Source organism: Aquarana catesbeiana, linkage group LG08, assembly GCF_042186555.1.
Source record: "Aquarana catesbeiana isolate 2022-GZ linkage group LG08, ASM4218655v1, whole genome shotgun sequence".
Taxonomy (NCBI): domain Eukaryota; kingdom Metazoa; phylum Chordata; class Amphibia; order Anura; family Ranidae; genus Aquarana; species Aquarana catesbeiana.
The window spans coordinates 92,229,132-92,251,958 of NC_133331.1; the positions used below are offsets into that span (position 1 = coordinate 92,229,132).

The 22,827-nt window shown below is 42.0% G+C and overlaps 1 protein-coding gene across 1 annotated transcript in view; it reads right to left on the reverse strand.

Moving 5' to 3' along the window:
- The window catches only part of TRIM8 (tripartite motif containing 8), a 118,070-nt gene extending 99,582 nt beyond the window's left edge, over nt 1-18,488 (reverse strand). The window contains exon 1 of the mRNA XM_073596145.1: nt 15,770-18,488. Coding sequence (XP_073452246.1) covers nt 15,770-16,339 — 570 coding nt within the window. The 5' untranslated portion in view covers nt 16,340-18,488. The remainder of the gene's footprint in view (nt 1-15,769) is intronic.
- Between the last annotated feature and the right edge of the window lie 4,339 nt (nt 18,489-22,827).

The following is a 22,827-nucleotide window of genomic DNA, read 5'->3' on the forward strand; positions in this document are numbered from 1 at the left end:
TGGAAAGTCCACTTTAACAGATGAATGGCGGTCAGCCAACAGGACAGCATTCAATTATAGGTGCTTTATTACAAAATGCACAAGGAAATGCTTACAGAAAATAACGAATTGGTTAGCACAGAAGAGATTGTTATACATGTTCTCTACCAAGCCAAGCATTTGAGCACATAGTCGTGGCGCAGTCAAATTCTCTTACATGGGAGAGTCTGACAGGCTGTGCCACCTGTCAAACGGATCAAACAGATCGGAGTGTTTTTTTTAATATTGGATAGAGCGAGGAAAGGTTAGGCCCTCTGTCGGGTTTATACTGCTGTCTTTACATTTTGAGCGACTATTACCATAATGGAGGGGTGGGAAATCCAAAATTTTACAGCGGTCACTGACATAGGAACAGAGGAGAAATGTGATCTAGGCTGCCTAGGCTTTAAGTCATATGGGGAAGCTCATAAGGCAGCATATAATAATATAACATAATATTATAATCATGGCAAGAAAAAGGTATATTTTTACTCAAAAATGATAAAAACGTGATTTGGTAATTCTGGCACATGCTCTTGGATTAAAATTAAATGTGAATTTCGAAGTTGGGTTTACCCTAATGTGTTCTAATGTTTTTAGTGTTAATGTGTGTTTTATAAAAAATAAATAAGTGTGCATGGAATTGTATTCATGTGCAAAAAAGATACCAGCACTTTAGAGCCTTTAGTCACCTACACTGTACCACTTTAATATAACGCTTATTTTAGTGCCCTGTACAAGTATGTACAGTGAAATGTAACGCTCATGTAACCTAGACTTTAGGAATTGAGCTTCATATAGCAGCACAAAGAAACAGATGCCACAGCCCTTCGCTCCTCAGTGACTTCCATGCAGCTTGGAGAAGATGGAATTAGACAGGAACGCCCCATCTTTAGCTTGTTCTTTATTCGGGTATGGTAGAATACCTAGATGTAGAATATGGTAGATCTAAAATAGCTAGATAGGTGATATTCTTCTTAAGATGGCTCGGCTCACAAAATGGCTGCCAGAGCTCAGTAGCATAACAATGGAGAGCGTCTATGTCTTTCTGATTGTTGGGTTACCTAAACTCAGTGTTTGGATTTCCAGGCAGGCATGTCAAAAGACTGATATCATAAGGAATGCTGGGAGGGCACATGGCTGGAACATTAAAAAGAAGTAGAAGAGGCAAATGGACAAAGCAGCAGAAGTTGAGGGAAGAACCTTCTGATTCCTTGGGGTCAAGTTGCCAAATTTAACACTGCTAATCTGTCACTGCCATGTTGATAACCGATGAACACATATCCAAAGACTGTCCTGGTTGTCCTGGTTGATTTGACTAACCAAGTTCTGCTTTTTATGAATTCAACTCCATAACATCAGCTGTTCTACTTACTAAGGCTCCAGGAAACATGATGAGGCCCAGACGTTCCAAAGTATCCTAATTTAGCAAGAATCCAGATTTTTGGACTGTTGGTATATCAATAACAAAAAGAGCCTTGGATATTTGGAACTTCTGAAATTTTAGTTATGGTCACAACAGGCTGTAACCTTCCAGTTAATTTTTTATTGCTCAGAAGACAGCCCAGCTGCAGCTGTGAAGACTTGGACTAAGACATGATATAGGCTGTAGCAGGCACTGAGCCTGTTGGTGTGTACATATAGACTGGACTGGATTGTCCAAGGCATCTGTCCAATCCAGAGTCCCCTCTGTATAACCCCTATGAGTTCTATTACAACATAAATGATCTGTGTGTGGGTTGGATGAATCAATGACAGTTCATTCTTTTTTTTTATAATTGATCATTTTTATTAAAAAGATTTTATAATACAAAAATAGAAAAGAATAAACAATCGCTGGGGGTCATGCATACTTCCAGAAACAAACGGACCTAGAATGCACACATAGGAATACAAAGAAAACCTGAATGTGAGCAATTAAGCTGTCCCATAATTCTATAACTGGATGTTGGCTATAATACTGAGGGGTCAAAGAAGCCAATGACAGAAACTATGCAGTAGATTTGAGATATTTTAACCAGCGATTCCAAACCCAAAGAAACCCGGCAAGTGCCTGTTGGGATCATACAAAGTAAAAAGGAAAAGTAAAAGTAGAGGAGAAGAGTGGAAAGATAGAAATAGTGGACAGATATATAAGGTTTGTCACTACTGAGTCCAGAGGACAACAGTTCATTCCAATGTCAAAGAAGGGAATAAATAAATGCAGGAGGGCCACACGTTTGCCTAATGTATGAATTAGGAATTCCTAAAATCTAATTTTTTGTTAATCATGAAAGATTTAGTTCTTTTTGGCTGGGCTGTAGCACCTGACATCTAGGGCTGGCTCCTCTGTCATGACCTTTACTGCTTTTCTTAATAGTCTCAGGTTGAGCAAGGTGATCAGGATTTCCTCCATCTGGCATTATCTATCCTCGGTAATTATGGGATCTATTCAATACACTGCCAATACCTAGGATGTGACTGGTTTTACACCTGAACACTCATCATTGGATTTCTAAAGTGCGGTAATGTACAAGATGAAGAATAACATTATTCTTAATAGGTCTGTTCACACATGAACTTTGGGTCACCTGTCAACTGTCTTATGAAGTTCAAAAATGTAGACAAGCTTCTTCAGAGGAAAATCATGGGTTTTTGGCCTCATAGACTTTTATGGATGTGCCTAAAAAATGCACTACCATTTAAAAGTCTATGGGGGCAATAACATGCGATTCTGCATCTGTACTTGTACTACAAATCACATGCAAAAACGCCTCCAGATTACCCATCTATGCTCACATTCAGTGTGAAGGACTTTAGCTAATTCTAGCATCTACACCGGTGGTCTCCAAACCGCTGCCTGTGGGCCGAATGCGGCCCTTTGCTTGCCTTTATTTGGCCCTTGGGACACTACTTCTCACACTAGCACCAAAGATGTGGTACTATTCCTCCCCCTGACACCAATGATGAGGAACTATTCCTCCCATTGACACCAATGATGAGGAACTATTCTTCCACTGACAGAATATTATTCTTCTCATTGACACCATTGACGGGGCACTATTCTTTCCACCGATACCATTTTCTACTCCTGCTGGCCACAGTCTGCCCCCCCCCCCCCTTAAAGTCTAAAAAGCAGTAAACTGGCTCTTTGTTTAGAACGTTTGGAGACCCCTGATCTACACCATAACCGATCTGAAAGACATTTAGGCTTAATTTATGCCTACATTAAAGTCTCGTTTTGTTTATTTTTAGAGGAAAAAAAAAAAAGTCACTTACCTGCCTTGTGCAGTGGTTTTGCACAGAGAAGCCCAGATCCTTCTCTTCTCGGGTCCTCTTTGGCTCTCCTGGCTCCTCCCTCCTGTTGAGTTCACCCACAGCAAGCAGCTTGCTATGGGGGCACCCGAACCAAGTCACAGGTCCCTTTGTCCATTCAGACACGGAGCCCCAGTTCGCCCCTGCCCACTCACTCTCCTGATTGGCTAACTGACTTTGGTTGACAGCAGCGGGAGCCAATGGCGCCACTGCTGTGTCTCAGCCAATCAGGAGGAGAGTCCCATGAAGAGGCACTCGTGGACATAGCTGAAGAGAGAGGGGGCTCAGGTAAGTATTAGGGGGCTGGGGCAAATGCATTAAGATAAAAAACCTTCTGACTTTATAACCACTTTAAAATGTGATCAGCAGCGCATTGCTTTTCACAGAGCGGTACAGGTGCAGCCAACAAGCATTCAGCCATCCTGAATGCAACAGTGGTTATAATTTTTGCCACGCCATAAAGCAAATCATCACAGCCGCAGCATGTGTACAACCCCATTCAGCTGCCTTTGCAGCTTACGGAGGAAGATTGGGGGGTGGCCAAACCATGTCTCAACCGAATATTTTTACTGTACGTGTAATCAAGCCTTTAAAGCATACGTCTGTACAGCTGCATTTTAGAGACAGAGCAAAATTATTCTTTATATCAAAATTAGTGTATTAAAACAAACCAGGAATTGAAAAGAAGAATAAAACTTACTAGTTGTACCAAAAGTCAACTCTGCTGTTAATTTCACACAACAGCTGTGTGGGAACAGAGAAGAATCCAAAACTGAAACAGCTTCCAGCACAGAGATTCACAGGCCATTTATCCAGTGAATTACATAGAACAACGCCAACAGTTCAACTGGAATTATTACTCTGACCAAAGAAAAAAAGTCAGCCCTTTAATTGTTCTAAGAAGTGAACGAGGTCATATTCCTGGAATTGGCGTCTCCTTTCTGGGAAAAGAAGAATATTGTCCTAGAACTCTGAAAAGCCAGGGACTTCCAAGTCTAGGTATGGGGAATCTTGCTTCTCCCTTTAACAACCATTGCGAATGACAGAAAAATAGGACTTTACCAGCTTCTCCTATGTTGTCTGAAAAGACCCGTATCTATGAAATCACCTGGTTTCTGGAACGATTCACGCATTGTTTCAATGCAGATCAGCCAAGATTGCAAAAACCTATTTACATGATAAAAATACAGTTATCTGCCCTGTGACTTATATAGCCAAATCACATGTACTTTGATATGTATGGCTGACTCATGGAATCATGATATAAAATGGTCAGTCCATCCTAAATTGACATTTCTGTTTTTATTAGACACCATTGAGCAGAAACACCCACTGCTCCTTTTATCCTTGAAGGACTCCGGAGAGGAGATCTTCTAACTCTTCTTTCCCCAGTCTGCTGTCCTCACCTTCAATGTAAAACTAAACAAAAAAAAAAAAAAAAAAAAAAACACACACACACACACACACACACACACACTACCAGAACTTTAACATTGACACCTGCAGATAGGTGGGAACTGGAAACAAGGATGACCCCCCAGGAAAACAGTGAACTACACAATGAAATACATAGGGGGGCTGTTTAACCTGCCAAAAGATTTGTACTTCTGTCCATTCAAAGATGAGATTTACAAAACCTACCTACACAGCATAGCCAGGTAAAATAAACCATTTACAGTTAAAAGGAAATTTCTACACATTTTGAAAAAAATAAATAAAATGTACCCATTTTGAAAAAAGAAAAAAAAATGTGCATTTTTATTTATTTATTTTACCAGTTTTTTACGTATTTATTTTGCCAGTATTTTCCACATTTGACCCTGTAAAGCATTGTAACCACAATATTCGAATTACAGGTGCAAGGCTCTGGTTCCTGAAGACTCTTCCTCCAACTCAGGTCCCTACCAAGGTACAGACATTAATTTACAAAGCTGGAGGAAGTATCAATAGACTGCAAGTGCAGAAATGTCACCACGATTGTGCCCCATCAAGAAGTATGTTCCCTCACAGACAACAGACATCTCATTGATCTCCAACATACCCCAGATATCCAAGAGATAAAATAGTCCACTAGTTTATTCAACTGTTCACTCTCTACCAAAAACTGAAAGGAGGAGGGCTGCCCCTTTAACTTTGACACTTTAGGGCCCTGTTCAAACATATTATGGTGAACTGCATTTTACTACACTAGATAAATACAAGTTCCTGCAAGGACACACAGAAAACAACTGTGTTATATGTGTCCTAGTCACACAAACCCAAAAGGTGTGTGGACCTTCATGGCAAGATCACCAGAAATTTTTTTATTTGTCCAAAAGCTATTAAAAATTACTTTTGAATTTATATACTGTATACAGCATGTTAAATCTTACATGGAATTTTAGTGATTAGAGTTACATATATGTTAAACAGTAAAGCTGGGTGATCTTGGGAAGGTACAGCAACATACTGAAAAGGTCTATACTCTCTCCTGTCAGCTCCCCTGACAGCAGCATGTATGCCGCCCGTCCCTTGATGCGCATGTATGCCGCCCGTCCCTTGATGCGCATGTATGCCGCCCGTCCCTTGAAAACGCATGTATGACACCCGTCCCTTGAAAACGCATGTATGACACCCGTCCCTTGAAAACGCATGTATGACACCCGTCCCTTGAAAACGCATGTATGACACCCGTCCCTTGAAAACGCATGTATGACACCCGTCCCTTGAAAACGCATGTATGACACCCGTCCCTTGAAAACGCATGTATGACACCCGTCCCTTGAAAACGCATGTATGACACCCGTCCCTTGAAGCGCATGTATGACACCCGTCCCTTGAAGCGCATGTATGCCGCCCGTCCCTTGAAGCGCATGTATGCCGCCCGTCCCTTGATGCGCATGTATGCCGCCCGTCCCTTGAAAACGCATGTATGACACCCGTCCCTTGAAAACGCATGTATGACACCCGTCCCTTGAAAACGCATGTATGACACCCGACCCTTGAAAACGCATGTATGACACCCGACCCTTGAAAACGCATGTATGACACCCGACCCTTGAAAACGCATGTATGACACCCGTCCCTTGAAAACACATGTATGACACCCGTCCCTTGAAGCGCATGTATGACACCCGTCCCTTGAAGCGCATGTATGACACCCGTCCCTTGAAGCGCATGTATGACACCCGTCCCTTGAAGCGCATGTATGACACCCGTCCCTTGAAGCGCATGTATGACACCCGTCCCTTGAAGCGCATGTATTACACCCGTCCCTTGAAGTGCACGTACCACAACTGTCCCTTAATGTGCACGTATGACACCCGTCCCTTAATGTGCACGTATGACACCCGTCCCTTGAAGCGCATGTATGACACCCGTCCCTTGATGTACACGTATGACACCTGTCCCTTGATGATAAAATAACTGAACCAAAGAAAAGGCTAATCAAAGACAAAGGATGGCATGTAAAAATGACCCAATCAAACTACACTGTGAGATGAGATCCTACAACTAAATTCTGATGAGGCATGTTTATTTATAACAATCATGATTTTATGACGTTTTCAAACACTTCCAGCAATTTCTAAACTTTCCTCAAATGTACATGCTTGGAAACATTTTGAAATAATGGAAGCTCCCATTGGCATGTGTAAAATCACCTAGACATTGAAACCCAAATGTTTATGACATCTATATTTTAGTTACAAAATATTCTTTCTTTGCAAGTATGTATGTATGCACATGTACCATAAAATTTTGCATGTAAAGGTAGGGGTCCTTTTAAAGGATAATTCCAGGAATGGCTGTATTATACATGGTTACATTGGTCCATCTTGGACCAATCCAAATATGTACATACCGTGTTTCCCCGAAAATAAGCCCGGGTCTTATATTTATTTTGGCAACCAAAAACACACAGCTTATTTTCGGGGGATATCTTATTTATTTACGGTATGTACCGGTACAATGATCTTAAAGTGGTTGTCACCCTAAAAAAAAAAAAAAAAATCCTGTTCCTTTAAAGCATGATAGATTGCATAGTGCTTGTGCTGTGTCATTTATTCATGTCCTGTGTCCCCGTCTTCTCCCCCTCCCCGTCAGGTCAGGAGTCAGTATTTTGACATACACATCTTAAAATACTTATAGAATTATGTAATCCATTTTGTAGGAATTGTGCAGGCATGGGGTGCAGCTTGTCTCCCTTTGTAATTGTTTTCAGGGAAATACCTTTTGTTACAGCTCCCCTGGGTGACACATAATCTGCCTGAGCTCTTCTCCGCTCCGAGATCCCTGCTGACATCAGCCCGCTCCGTGCGCTGAAGAGGGAGGGGCTGCAGACGTCAGCCGGGAGTGGAGCAGAAAAGGGAGGAACCGATTTCCCCGCTGCAGACGCCAGCCAAGAGGAGAGGAGAAGACCTCCAGCGAGTCTGTAAATAAAGTATTTGTACAATGCAGTTACAAAGGGAGACACACAAACCGTATAGCGGTGTAATCGTTCTGCAAGGTGGATTAAAATTTTTTTAAACGAACTTTATTAGGGCTTATTTTCGAGGTAGGGCTTATATTGCAGCCCTCCCCGAAAATCCTGCTAGGTCTTATTATCGGGGTAGGTCATATTTTCGGGGAAACACGGTACCATATATGGCCAATGCCCCTGGAAGCTGGAAACCACTGGAGTAGACACCGCTAGTTTACTAATCAATTGGCTGCACTCCTGAACACAGGATGTCAGCTCCTCAGCACTGCTGCTATGCAGAAAAAGCTTAGCATTTTTTGAATGAATGCAAATTATTATCTAATTGGATGAGGCAGAGAGGCAGGGCAGTGACATCACAATTGTCCAATCAGAGAAAACATTGCATTCATTCAGAAAATGTAAGGCATACATAATGCATCAGGTCGGCCACTCACCACGAGTCCCAGAAGCAAGCGGAGATCACCGCAGTAGTGGTGTCTTCAGTACTTCAGCGATTTCATTCAAGGTGGATCGGCCAGTTATGGTGTATACATAGTTACATTGTTCCAAGCTGTACTAATGTAATTTTGTATCAAATAGCCATGCCTCCAATTCATCATAAATTGTTTTGTTTTTGTTTTTTTACTTAATTTTAATGAATTTTATTATGGTCACCTGTCAGCTCTTCTGAAAGAACCTCCACCGGGGACATACAAAAATATCAACCTGATAAAAAAAAAAAAAAAAAAAAAAGCTAAACAGCTGTCCCATAGAATTGTTTTTTTCAAATCTACTCCACCTGAGGACCTTTAGGGCAAAGGTGTCACCAGAAGTTCACCAGCAGTTCCTTATTTCTATAAATGTAAGGCACCATGGGAATTAAAAAAAAAAAAAAAAATTTACCATGAAGTAATAAAGTGACAAAATGTGCAGAATAAAGTATCGTCAGCAAAATCTTGCCAAGAACGGCAGTCCCTTGAAAACTGCAGATATTTAGGAAGCAAGGGTTAACTATATATCACATTGAGAAATTTCACTTCACAGGATACACAATACTGAGTAAAAATCAGAGCTCATGTGAAATACTTTGGAGGTTCAAATGCATAGCCCCAAACTAGAGCAAACATCTCCCAATAATAATCAAACCAAAAACTGTCTAAGCACAACCAACACCCATCATCCTCTGTGTACATATAACTTCTAAAAGACCACATAGTTTGGGTAAAAACCCAACCAAGGCCACATTCCAGGCTCATCTGCATGGAAGGCAAGATAGCAATGCTACTAAAAAACACTTACCGATTGGTTATAGCAATGGTACAAGAGACAACTACTTCTTGATGAATTATATGGTTGTCTGGCTACCAATCAAAGCTGTCTAGAAAGTCTTGGTTAGATCTTTACCCAACTGATACAGACCAAAGTGATCCAGGGAAAAACAAAGTATGTACTCTGTATTAATCACTCAATGAGTGCAATAGTAAATTGGGCTTCTTTGAAGGCCAACTGCGTGGAAATTTTAGCTCATTGTGGAATTTACTGAGTTTAATGGCTTCTTATATCTCTTAAATACTACAATGGCAAGATTGCTTTGAGGTAGTCTGATATTCTTTTGGGTCCCACACAACTTCTTTGAAAGTGCCACCTACAGCTGGGCGCCTCAATTACCCATTTATTTGGACTTACAGAGAATCCATCATGCATGTGGGACACCACAATTTGGTTTTAAATTTACCCCAGTGGTTCGAGAGAACTGAGACTTCTTAAAGAGATAGCTCACCACTGGAGTCCTCTAGAGATTTAAGAAGCCTACACGTGATTCAGGTTACAAGTGTTGTACACAACTGAAATATTTGCTCTAGGTAGGGTTGACCACCCATACAAGAAGGCTCTGATAGCAGTGCTGGGACAAGGTCATCTAGCACCCAGTGCAAAGATCGTCAGCAAAACTCCTCTCCCCCCCCCCCCGCAAAGAAACTTGAGCACTAATCTTAACACTTACCCCCAAACATAAAATTCCCTCTGCAAGCCAAAATTCTCCCTCCAAAATAATTTCCCCTCTTCCAGTACAGATCCGCCCAGCTCAAATTCTCTCCCATTTCTGCTTCCATTACAGCCTTTTCACAAACATACATTGCTTTGTAACAAAATCCTTTTTAAAAAATGGGCAAATAGAGAACAGGGCAGACCAGCCCAAAAAAATACCATGGGAGCAGTTGCAGTCTCTTTCTTATTCTTTGCATTATCTCGAATGATTCTGGCATATTTCAGACATCGGAAAGGAAAAAAAAACACATATTTATATATACAGTATATACTGTATAGAGAGAGAGAACGCAAACCACTTTAAACAGACATATTTCACCTTGCCAAAATCAAAACAACATTACTGATCTATATGACTAAGCTTGTCCAGAGAAATGGTTTCATATTTGGCCGTCACAATCCGACAATAACCAGGATCTACTGAAATCTGGTTCTAGTTGGCTGAAAATGAAATAAAACCCAATTAAAATCTTTACATATGCTCTGTCATCAGTTGTCTTCACAAATGAATCCTGGCAATGTGCCTGAATGTCTCATGGTAACAAATGTCCAAGCTGCCACGTCTGGTCATCAAAAAATATGGATTTTAACTGGCCAGTTTAACACAGGACATGTGAAAACTGAGGCTAGCTTAGAAAGTAGAAAGTCATCTCTTATTAGATACTTGATTTCATTGGCCAGCTACAGAGATTTGTTGAAGAGCCCCACTAAGCATTATTGGAATATAAGAGTCCTAATATATTGTAAATGCATTTTCTCAAAAACAACCCTTTATGTGGGGGAAAAAAACTTTTTATGGGCCCCTTTTGTCTCTAACATTCATTGTACATGGATACATTCTGAAAAAGTAGAACAGTCACTACTACTACTTGACATGTCAAAACTATCAGTGGTGAGAAAAGACAGTACATCCTTCTAGTTATCTGGTTTGGGAGATCAGTTGAAGCAGAACTTTACCCATAACCGTATAACAATTAAATGTTCTTTAAACAAAAGAACATACATTCCACATTAACAATTGTGCTACCAAAATTAGTGTGTGCTGTAAATTGCCTCCAGCATTGCTCAAGTTATTTTTTTTATTGGAGGCCACCATCTTGTTGAAGCCCAGAGCAGTCACTCCCTTATTGGAAACTCCCCCCCTCTCCTTAGTCTCAAAAACTGTGTTGTCACTTTCTTCAAACAAAATATGTACATTTCCAGCCTTGATTGTATGTCTTGGCTTAGGCAGCCCATAGATGGTTTAAATGTCTTTCATGCAACACAGTGTTGACGAGGAGAATCCCTTCTGCCAAGCAAATGTCTTCTTCTGGTGGGTGGGCGGGGACAGGTGGGGGAAGCCGTCCCCGGCGGGAGAAGGGAGTGATTATCCCTAGTGGCTATAGCAGCCACTTGCGATAATCAAAAGTGAATCTGGCAGGCTGGTTGTACCCAAGTTGATCGATCAACTTGGTACATTCAGCCTGCCCACTAATGGTTTGAATCTCGGCCGGTTCCTGCTGAACCAGCTGAGATTCGAACTGTGTATGGCCGGCCTTAGATAGAGAGGAAGGCTGACAGAAGCTTTACAATGCTGAAGTTCACAGGCTGCTTCTGCCAGAAAGGAAAGACATATCAGGGACATAAGAGAAGACAATATCCCTGTTGTGTCTCCCTAGCAGAAGAGTTTGGCCTGTCACCTCTCCTGCTTTTCTTTTCCCCCTCCCTAATGTGTTCCCTCAGCAGAGTTTGTGTCATTCCATTTGCTTTCTTTTCCCCTTCAGCAACAGTAAATCTTAAAGCTGTCAGCTCTAGTGGCTCTGATTTTAGGCACAGTGCCTAGAATAGAGAGCAACTGAGCATGTGCAAAGCAGGGTGAGAGAAGGCTTTACTGGATTTTAAGCAGTGTAGGTGCTTATTTTTAATGCTTTATGTAGCTAACCCTGCAAAATGGGCATGTATGAAATGATTGATCAGGACCTAAATTTTCTGACTAAAGTTCCACTTGTATATGAATATCCCTGCACCCTAAATCTCAAAACATCACAAAAGTATTTTTTTTTTTTTACCAGAGTACAAATGCCATTACTGAGTAATAAAAAACAGACAACATACAGGTAGATTGTGGTCATTGACTTTGAAGAGGTTTGCTTTTTGGTGGTTGGTAACTTCTGACCGCTATAGCTCACTGGTGCTTAAATATTATTTGCGGCTCCTTGGTAACATCAGGGACCCAAGCAGAGCACCTCTATAGCTCATCAGCAATGGACAACCAGATATCTCATCAGTAGAGATTGGAGATAATCTATCTCCCTGAAGAACTCTTGATCATGGTGGCATTGTCAACCCACCCCACTGAATTTGATAACCCAAGTCAGACAATATTAAACCTTGACTCATGCACAGCAAACTGTACAGTATATAATACCCACTACTATGGCAAAAATCATACCATCCATTAATAATCCCAGAGATTTCCCAGCATTCATTAGCTGTGTCACATATAAAATTTAAGCTGACTGTGGTCACAATTATCCTGAAAAGGCAAAAAAATACAAGTGACCATAGCAGCAGTATGCTTGGCGATCTAAAGAACGTCAGCAAGACAAATGATTGCTGTCTTCTCCTATGCCATTTCCGACATGTTTTACAGCAAAAGTGAAATAAAAATATAAAATTCTTCTACCGCAATACAAGCAATTACCAGAAGCAAATTAGACCTATCGCTAAAGGTATACCCAGGCTGCCTCTAGTTTTAGTTCAAGGCTAGCTGGAAGCCATACAAGCTTGTTACGTACAGTTTGTGCTGCTGCAGGTTTTTGTTAATAAACATTTAGAAAATGCATATGATGCATTAAACATTCCCGTCTTTAGTTTTATACACAATGGATGAACTGGCGAAATGCAAAAAAGCAACGTAAAAAGATGTTGTACATAAAAAGAAACAAAAAACAAAAACAACAATAAAACATTTACAGCTCCTGGCACTTTGATCAGAGGCCTGAGCTAATGTAAGTGGCATCCATATTGTTTTGGATATAGTAGTTGTTTTTTGGCAGTTAGTAGCACTCAATCCTGAAAACAAGCATAAAAAAAGTGTACATCCACACCCCCTGACCTCTAACCTTACCCCAACCCTTAGGCAGACATTAGAAGTTAACTGCCCTTTCACTTAACCCCTTAAAATAAAAACCTGTATGAAGTATGGATGCTGCCAACTCTTTCAAAAAATGTTAGTCGTCTGACCATCATGCTGAATCAAAGGTTTAGTACTTTCCTATTTGACTGGCCCAGAACTATTGGGAAATATGAATATATTAAAGTCAGCATGAAAGGTAAGCAGGTAGCATTTTCAAATAAGATGTTACCAATGCCAATTCTCCAAATACAAGTTCTCTTTAAAATAACCTTTAAAGTCCAACTCCTGGCTACCACCCGCTCCCCCATCCCCAATTGCATATGACAAATGTTTGTTTGATAGGGGGTGAGGATTCACTACCAATACCTTATTCTTCTCCCCACTATTCTCCAGCAACAGGCACTCCCATCTGCTTCTGACATTCGGGTTGTGGGCAGGCCCTCACTGTCCTCCTGTACAATGCAGGACTACTGGTCCTGTATTGTACAGGACCCGGGATCAGCCAGACAGTGATGTGGCTTCAGTGGCCCAGTCACACGAAAAGAAAGAAACCTGTGGGAGCGAGGAATAAGGCATTTGTACTTATTCCTTTTTTCTCCTAGCCAACAAGTATTTAACCCATGCTGTGTAGGGGGACTCCATTGCATTGGCACATTTAAAAGCAGCCCGGAGATGGGCTTTAAATAAACCCCCAAAACTGAAAGCATTTATTAACCCAAAAAAAAATAAAATGTAGATTCTGGTCCCTTAAAGCAGATTAAACAGCACATCGCTTGTGCTATGTAATTTGCCCCCTCTCTAAACTGTAAAAAAAAAACAAAAAAAAAAAACACCCTAAACCTACCACTTCCTGTATGCCCTCTCTAAACAGACCACGATAACCAGAGCAGCTCCTCCCTGATTACCGTGGTCAAAGTGCCTCCCTCCGTGATAGGCTGCCTGCTCTCCCCTCTCCCCCCTCCTTCCTCCCTGTCAGCGCCCTCTGTCTGTCTCTGGCCCCACCCCCCCGCTATTATTTTAATAATAAAATATTACATTTCTCACTGCCAGCCCATCTATTAGAGGCTGACATAGCATACTGTGTAAGTTGTATTTAAAAAATGAGCATTGTAAATACTGAATATCAGCTGTCTTCAGGCCAGTCACATGACTCGAGGCCACTTTCCAGCTCTGATGGGTGGCTACTGCGGAGGAGACGCGCGGTCACGTGATCTCCCCCTAACGTCAGAGGGAGATCACTTGCTCCTCCCACAGAAGACATCTATCAGAGCTGGAAAGCGGCCGCGAATGATGTAACCGGCCTGAAGCCAGGTGATATTCGGGATTTACACCACTCGTTTTTAAATACAACTTACACAGTGTGCTATGCCAGCCTCTAATAGATGGGCTGGCATAGTCTTTTATTATTGCCTTAAAAACCACTTTAACCTAACCCTGGAACCAAACGCTAGTACGGAAACTAACCCTAATCTTACCCATTAGCTCAACCCCTGAAACCTAAGTTTTAACACCTAAAGTGACTCTGTCATGGTTTTTAAAAAATGAATATGAAGGCATCCCTGCAAGAAAACAAATTAATACTGACTTGTTTCATGGCCTGCACTACAAAACACCACTGAGTTTGAAGGTTACTGGAAAATCTTCAGCATCAGGAACACTTCTAGGTATGTTGGATGCTTAACATGGTGGCCAAGTGGCTAGTACTTCCTTCAGCACTAGGGTTGTTGGTTCAAATCCCAACCACAGCACAGGGGTCAGCAGATGCTGGGTGTCCAACATTCTTGAAGGTGGACCTGATGATGATCCAACTTAGCATAGTGTGGTGGCCCAGGCAGTAAGACAGGCAAGTATAAACTGCTTCTTTGCAAATGGACCTGCATGGAGTTTGCATGTTCTCCTTGTGCCTGTGTAGGTTTCCTCCCACACTCCAAAGAAATGCTCGTAGGTTAATTGGCTCCTGTCTATGGCCCTAGTATATATGTGAGTTATGGACCTTAGATTGTATGCTCCTTGAGGGCAGGGACTGATGTAAATGTGCAATATTTATGTAAAGCGCTGTGTAAAATGACCAGCATTCCTGGAAGTGGGCCCAATGATGAAGATCCAACCTAGTGTAGCTTGGAGGCCCAGGCAGTGAGACAGGTAAGTATAAACTGCTTCTTTGCAAATCGGCCTTCATTTTTTAAATACAGCAACACAGCCTCTTTTACCTAAGCCTACTACCTAACCCTTAATTGTACCTTAATCTCAACCCTGAAAATGACCACTTCACCTTAACCCTAAAACGTAACCTAACAACTTACCCCCTAAAACCCAACCCTAAAATAAATTTTAAATCAATACTTACCTTTCCCTCACAGAAAGCATCAGGAGAACCAGCACCAGAATCAGTTTGCTTACACCCTTGGTCCCTGTACCAAGAATAAGCAAGGCCAGCTTCTCAGCACTGTGTTTTTGATTTTATTTAATCAGTTGAACAATTGACCAATAAATAGACATCCTATTTTTTGTAAGTACTACAGAGATCTATGTACCTCCAATCTGAAAAAAAGGTCTGAGTGCTGTCCAAAGCAACCATATGGACCCAATATATGTTTTTTTTTCCAGTACAAATGCTAATGAATGTGATTGGTTGGTGTAGGCAACACAAGCATCCCTTCTATCAGACACGTGACCTCAGATGCAGTCAACAACCTCAGTCAAAACTGGATTGGCTGCTTTCATGTACTGCCCATGATTGCTCTTTGGGCAAGAGCCAAACCATTATGACAATTCATTATTTCTTCCCTATTCAATTCCTGAGAGGTCAATGCCCAGCAGGACATATACCTTATAATAATAAAAGACTAACTTACCCTGATTTCATTCCTTCTGATCTCTACATCACACACAGAATGACCTTGATGGGCACCACTGTAATAACAGCAAAACTGGCACACTGCCACCTGCTCAGCTTCACAGTGGTACAGTCGATAAGCATTGTGTTGTGGACAGCTCCAGGCCCTGACGTCTTCAGCTTCCACCAAGAGGTGCCCTCGAGCGGTGGAGGGCTGCTGTAGGTGGGTCTGCACGTGGGACTGGCAGCAGGGTGCTTCACATCTCAAACAGATCTTCTGGGCAGGAAGTGGAGGTCCCCTTCGACAGAACACACAGTGCAGGATGGAGGGCGGCTTATCTACATTGAGGCAATTAAATTTTTCCACAATGTTTGTGAGCTTAAGGTTCTTTTCCAAGTTAGGCTTCTGATTGTAGGCCTGGTTGCACTCCGGGCATCTGACTAGACCAGTCTCTTTGGCCCAGGCCTCACTAATGCATCCTCTGCAGAAATTGTGCTTACAGGGAAGCTGTACGGGCTCGATAAATACATGCAAGCAAATGGGACATATCAGCTCCTCTTCAAAGCAATTTTTCCAATTTTCCGCCATCTCCTACTAGGCCACGTAGGTAATGTAGATCACTTTCTTGGTTTACAGAACCCAAAATGATAAGACTAGGTAAAACCAATAAATTTCTTTGTCTTAAAATATATTTCAAGAGCTAAACGATTATTATATCTAATCAAAATTATATATTAATCCTTTAACCAAAATCAAGAAGAAAAAAAAAAATATTCAGCCAGTGAAAATCGATGAAGTCATTGACAATACAATCTGTTTATAGGTTTTTAACTTCACAGTGCATATTCAATTGAAAAGAGTTTTTTTTTTAATGCAAAATGCTATTTTTTTTTTTCAATAAGGTAAAAAAAAAGCCAGAAAAAGAAAAAAAAAAAGGAAGCCACTTAGATTTAAAATAAGGCGTTCTTTTGACCACAGATTTTAATTTGAAAACCTAAATAGGACTTCCTTGAAATTAGCCAAGCAACCAAATTCTTGAGGTTGTTTCCATAGAGAATGATCCTGGATGGAGCTTTGAAAGAGACAGTTCAGCCTAGCAGATCAAATTCCAGCCCTAAGCGAGAAAAAAAAAAAAAAAGAAAAATACCCACCCACCTCTTCCTTGTTTCGCAAATAAGAGAAAAAAAAAAAAAAGCCTACAAAAATTGCTTTTAGGCTCTGCGGAGGGAGAAAAGATGTAATCTGATCATAAAAGTCTACGAAGGCGGACAGAGAAAAAAAAAAAAATGTAAAAAATCAGCAAAAATAAACAGAGAAAAAATAAAAATAAAAAGCAAGCTGGGGTGGAAATCAGTAGATTAGGTTGTGCATGCCTTGATCAAACTGAAAAGGAATTTCTTAACAGCTAATCACAGCCCTCCCCCTTCTCTCTCTCTCTCTCAATCCCCCCTCCTACTGACATGAAAGGTATTTCAGATTTTGCACTGAATCTGCAAGGGCACTGACAGTGGGGCCACGCAGGGAGACATAGGAAATCAACACATTTAAAAAGAATATAACCCTTACACGAAAATACGCAGGTCCTGCTGTCATAAACCACTAGAACCAACCACGTAACAAAAAAAATATATTATATATATGTATATATATTTAAAGGATATTCAGATGCCCACTTTTTTTTTTTTTTTTAGATCAATTCAGCTCAATCAAGGCAACTTCACAAATGGTCCTGCAGAGTCTATTACAGCTAAATTAAAATAGAAACATAGCTATGATCAGCCATCTTGATTCTTAATCCGTTTTAATAAAATATAGATTTTTTTCCCCTCGATCGTATAAAAAAGTATCTTTTTTTTTTTTTTTTTTTAACCACCTCCTCTGTTTTTTAATTAAGAAAAAAAAATGATTTTCAAGTCACTGTATCAACTGAGCAACAACTGAGCAGGGCATGTCAAGGGACTACAAAACCCCCCCAATCACCACCGCCGCCGCCACCATCCGCTGAGTCATAAATAAAAAATATATTATATTTCATAAAAAATATTTATGGAAGTTGAGCATGCAGACGTAGAAATGCACACCGCCCTCCTCCTCCTCCTCCTCGATTGATCTATAGGGATCAATGCTGTAAGGTTGGGAATTTTTGTAGATTTGTTATCAGCAGGTATTTTGTTTGATTCCCAGAAATTAGATTATTATTTTTTTAATACAAAAAAAAAAAAAAAGGAGATCTGTAAAAAAAAAAAAAAAAAAAAGAAGTCTTTTGTGGTCAGTATAGGAAGGCTGATCACCATTAATCAGTATTATTCCTCCATAAAGATGATGACAAAACAGTGATTAGTCCCAGTAATTGTGCTTCTTCTTCCCTTGTTAGGTCTTCAACGGTGATCCACATCTGTTTCCTGTCTGTAGCCTTTTATTCTCGCAGATTTAAATGTCCCGAGTCACATAAGGAGACCCCCTCATCCGATCCTGCACACACACAATGCAACCTCCGCCTCTCCAAAATCGCAGCTTTTACCTTCTCACAATGGCGGGGGACCCCCTTCTGAGATGCCAGGGAAAGTCCTCGATCTGCCCCCCCACCCCCAAAGGCCAGGGGTAAAAATGAGATCCAACCGGGACGGGGTTCGAACCTGTGTCACCGCCTCAGCCTTGTGTGTAGAGAGAAGCGGAGCTCTCAGGCAAAGCAGACTCCGTCCCAGCGAGCTCCGCCCACTTCTCCCCCTTTGCTCCGGCTGCGTCACGGCCCCTTTCTTCCTCCTCTCCGTGCAATGGAAGGGAAGTGTAGCTCAGCAGCGACCCCTGTCTTTACTTTCAGTTCTGCCTCAGCTCTGTGCAGCTGCCAGCTTCCCTAGAGGACTCACAGAGCTGCGTCAGTCTCACATTCATTTCCTCAAGTAAACAGTGAAGTAAACAAAACATGGCTTTACCATATACACAGACAATGTACGAGAAAGGGACAAAGAAATATAATAGGGCCAGGTCACACCATAGAAACGCAGTCCACATGTGTTCCAAACGCTTTTCTGAAGGTGCGTTTTTGATGCATTTTGGTGCGTTTTTAATGTGTTCTAGTGCATTTCCCCCCCTCTTTTATTTACTTCACCTTGAGCCTGGGTTCACACTACTGCGATGCGATGTACTGCGAATCTGATCCGTTTTTTTTTGTCCTGTATGAGGTGCGAACTTGCCTTGCGTTCTGAGGTCGACAGGTGCACTACTGCGATGTGATGTACTGCGAATTTGATCTTTTTTTTTTTTTTGTCCTGTATGAGGTGCGAACTTGCCTTGCGTTTTGAGGTCGACAGGTGCACTACTGCGATGCGATGTACTGCGAATTTGATCTTTTTTTTTTTTTCTTTGTCCTGTATGAGGTGCAAACTTGCCTTGCGTTTTGGGGTCGACAGGTGCACTACTGCGATGCGATGTACTGCGAATTTGATCTTTTTTTTTTTTTCTTTGTCCTGTATGAGGTGCAAACTTGCCTTGCGTTTTGGGGTCGACAGGTGCACTACTGCGATGCGATATACTGCGAATTTGATCCGTTTTGGGGTTTTTTTTTGTCCTGTATTAGGTGCGAACTTGCCTTGCGCTTTGAGGTCGACAGGTGCGAATTTACCGCAATTTTTCCAGCAAATTTCAGGAAGCAGACAGTGAACAATTCGCAGAGATGTGAACTGTGTGCTGTGAGATTACTGCAAGTTCAATTGAAGCCTATGAAGATAAAATTCGCACTGCAGCATAGGAATTTGCATCGCACCCGCAGTCAACACGCACAGGAACCTTTTTTTTTCTAGCACCGAATTCGCAACACATAGATGTGAACCAAAGCCATGGAATACTATGCTTTTTACATGACCTGCGAATCTGTGCGTTCCTAAACGCATCAAACCTGCTGTTAATTTGCATCAGTGTGAACTCAGGCTGAGCCCCTGTTCACACATATGCGATGCGGGAACCAGTGTGATTCCAGTGCCGGTTCCCGCATCGCATCTCCCCCGCAGGCAGTTCATACTGCCCTCTACGAAACGCTGTGGGTGTCAATATAAAGTTAATGACACCCCCCAGATCGGTTCTCAGATCGCAGTGCGAACTGTCAATTCGGACAGGAATAGGATCGCGTTGGTGTGACCACCCATGCGATCTGATTCCAGTGCAGGGGGGAAAAAAAAGGTTCCTGCACCTTTTTTTATGTGAATCCAATGCGAGTTTACTGAATTTGCATTGCACAGACATCGCATGTGAATGGCACAGCAGTGCGGTGCGAATCACATGCGATGTCTGTGTTCACATATGTGTGAACCTAGGCTAAGGCTGGCTTCACATTTGTGCGATGTGGGAACCTGAATCGCCAGCGGTTCACACTGACATCTGCAAACCACTGCGGGTGTCAATGTAAAGTTAACCACTTAAGGACCAGGTCTCTTTTTGAGATTTGGTGTTTGCAAGTTAAAAACAGGTTTTCTTTGCCAGAAAATTACTTAGGAACCCCAAACATTATACATACAGTATCTCACAAAAGTGAGTACACCCCTCACATTTTTGTAAATATTTTATTATATCTTTTCATGTGACAACACTGAAGAAATGACACTTTGCTACAATGTAAAGTAGTGAGTGTACAGCTTGTATAACAGTGTAAATTTGCTGTCCCCTCAAAATAACTCAACGCACAGCTATTAATGTCTAAAACGCTGGCAACAAAAGTGAGTACACCCCTAAGTGAAAATGTTCAAATTGGGCCCAAAGTGTCAATGTTTTGTGTGGCCACCATTATTTTCCAGCACTGCCTTAACCCTCTCCGGCATGGAGTTCACCATGCCACTGGAGTCCTCTTCCACTCTTCCATGACAACATCACGGAGCTGGTGGATGTTAAAGACCTTGCGCTCCTCCACCATCTGTTTTGAGGATGCCCCACAGACGCTTAATAGCATTTAGGTCTGGAAACATGCTTGGCCAGTCCATCACCTTTACCCTCAGCTTCTTTAGCAAAGCAGTGGTCATCTTGGAGGTGTGTTTGGGGTCCTTATCATGTTGGAATACTGCCCTGCGGCCCAGTCTCCGATGGGAGGGGATCATGCTCTGCTTCAGTATGTTGGTATTCATGGTTCCCTCAATGAACTGTAGCTCCCCAGTGCCAGCAGCACTCATGCAGTCCCAGACCATGACACTCCCACCACCATGCTTGACTGCAGGCAAGACACACTTGTCTTTGTACTCCTCACCTGGTTGCTGCCACACACACTCGACACCATCTGAACCAAATAAGTTTATCTTGATCTCATGAGACCACAGGACATGGTTCCAGTAATCCATGTCCTTAGTCTGCTTGTCTTCAGCAAACTGTTTGACGGGCTTTATGTGCATCATCTTTAGAAGAGGCTTCCTTCTGGAATGACAGCCAATTTGATGCAGTGTGCAGTGTATGGTCTGAGCACTGACAGGCTGACCCCCCCACCCCTACAACCTCTGCAGCAATGCTGGCAGCACTTATACGTCTATTTCCCAAAAACAACCTCTGGCTATGACGCTGATGTGCACTCAACTTCTTTGGTGGACCATGGTGAGGCCTGTTTTGAGTGGAACCTGTCCTGTTAAACCGCTGTATGATCTTGGTCACCATGCTGCAGCTCAGTTTTAGGGTCTTGGCAATCTTCTTATAGCCTAGGCCATCTTTATGTAGAGAAATAATTCTTTTTTTCAGATCCTTAGAGAGTTCTTTGCCATGTTGAACTTCCAGTGACCAGTATGTGAGAGTGAGAGCAATAACACCAAATTTACCACACCTGCTCCCCATTCACACCTGAGACCTTGTAACACTAACGCGCCACATGACACCGGGGGAGGGAAAATGGCTAATTGGGCTCAATTTGGACATTTTAACTTAGGGGTATACTCACCTTTGTTGCCAGCGGTTTAGACATTAATGGCTGTGTGTTGAGTTATTTTGAGGGGACAGCAAATTGACACTGTTATACAAGCTGTACACTCACTACTTTACATTGTAGCAAAGTGTCATTTCTTCAGTGTTGTCACATGAAAAGATATAATAAAATATTTACAAAAATGTGAGGAGTGTACTCACTTTTGTGAGATACTGTATGTGATCCAATTCCTGCACCATTTCACAGTTTATACTGCAATCTGCGAAGCGATTTGGGGGTGTGTAACATCTCTAAAATTCGCCACTTTTTAGCAAATGAAACCACCAAGCTCCTCATTCACTCCCTTGTTATCTCTCGCCTTGACTCTCGCCTTGACTCTCGCCTGTGAACCTCCTGATGTGACTCCCAACAAAAGAACGTCGGGTTATTTTGAGCCCTTCTTTATCCCACTCCCTACGTCTCTGGGACACGGTGTGCAAATTATAACAGCTAAGGTTTACCCATTCCCCTGTGGCCCCTATACTTAATAGTCCACACTTTCCTCCAGGACAGAATCCCCAACAATTCACGTAGTGGCTTAACAAAGGCCTTTTCAGGATAGATCACTTCATAGATTACAAAGGGATTAGGCAACAGTCTTATTTTCGGGAGACGCTACAGATGGCCCAGACAGAATCCTTCCATCTGTACCAAATTAATCATTTTATAAAATCCCTGGGTACTGACCAGACAGACATAACCACTAGGACCTTGTTTGAAAGTAAATGCATACGTGGACCTGAGTCACGTGGGGGGATCTCGGAGCTCTATGCCCTCCTCAACACTCAACAGACTAAACCTTCATACCAAATGGCATGGGAATCAGATTTAGGTGAGACTATAGAGGAGGAGGTTTGGGGGCAGTGGTCGACCATGGTGCACAGAGGAATACTCAATACTTCCTTGGTGGAAGCGAATTATAAGGTACTGTCCAGATGGTACCGGGTCCCAGCGAGGCTGGCGATATTGTACCCTGGCACTTCACCCCTTTGCTTCAGAGGGTTCGGGCAAGAGGGTACTATGTTCCATGTCTGGTGGTCCTGTCCCAAGGTCCAGCGTTATTGGATCAGAGTATTCACTTTGGTCCATTCAGTGACAGGACAAAATATACCCAAAAAGCCTAAAATGGCGCTGTTTGCTGACCTGC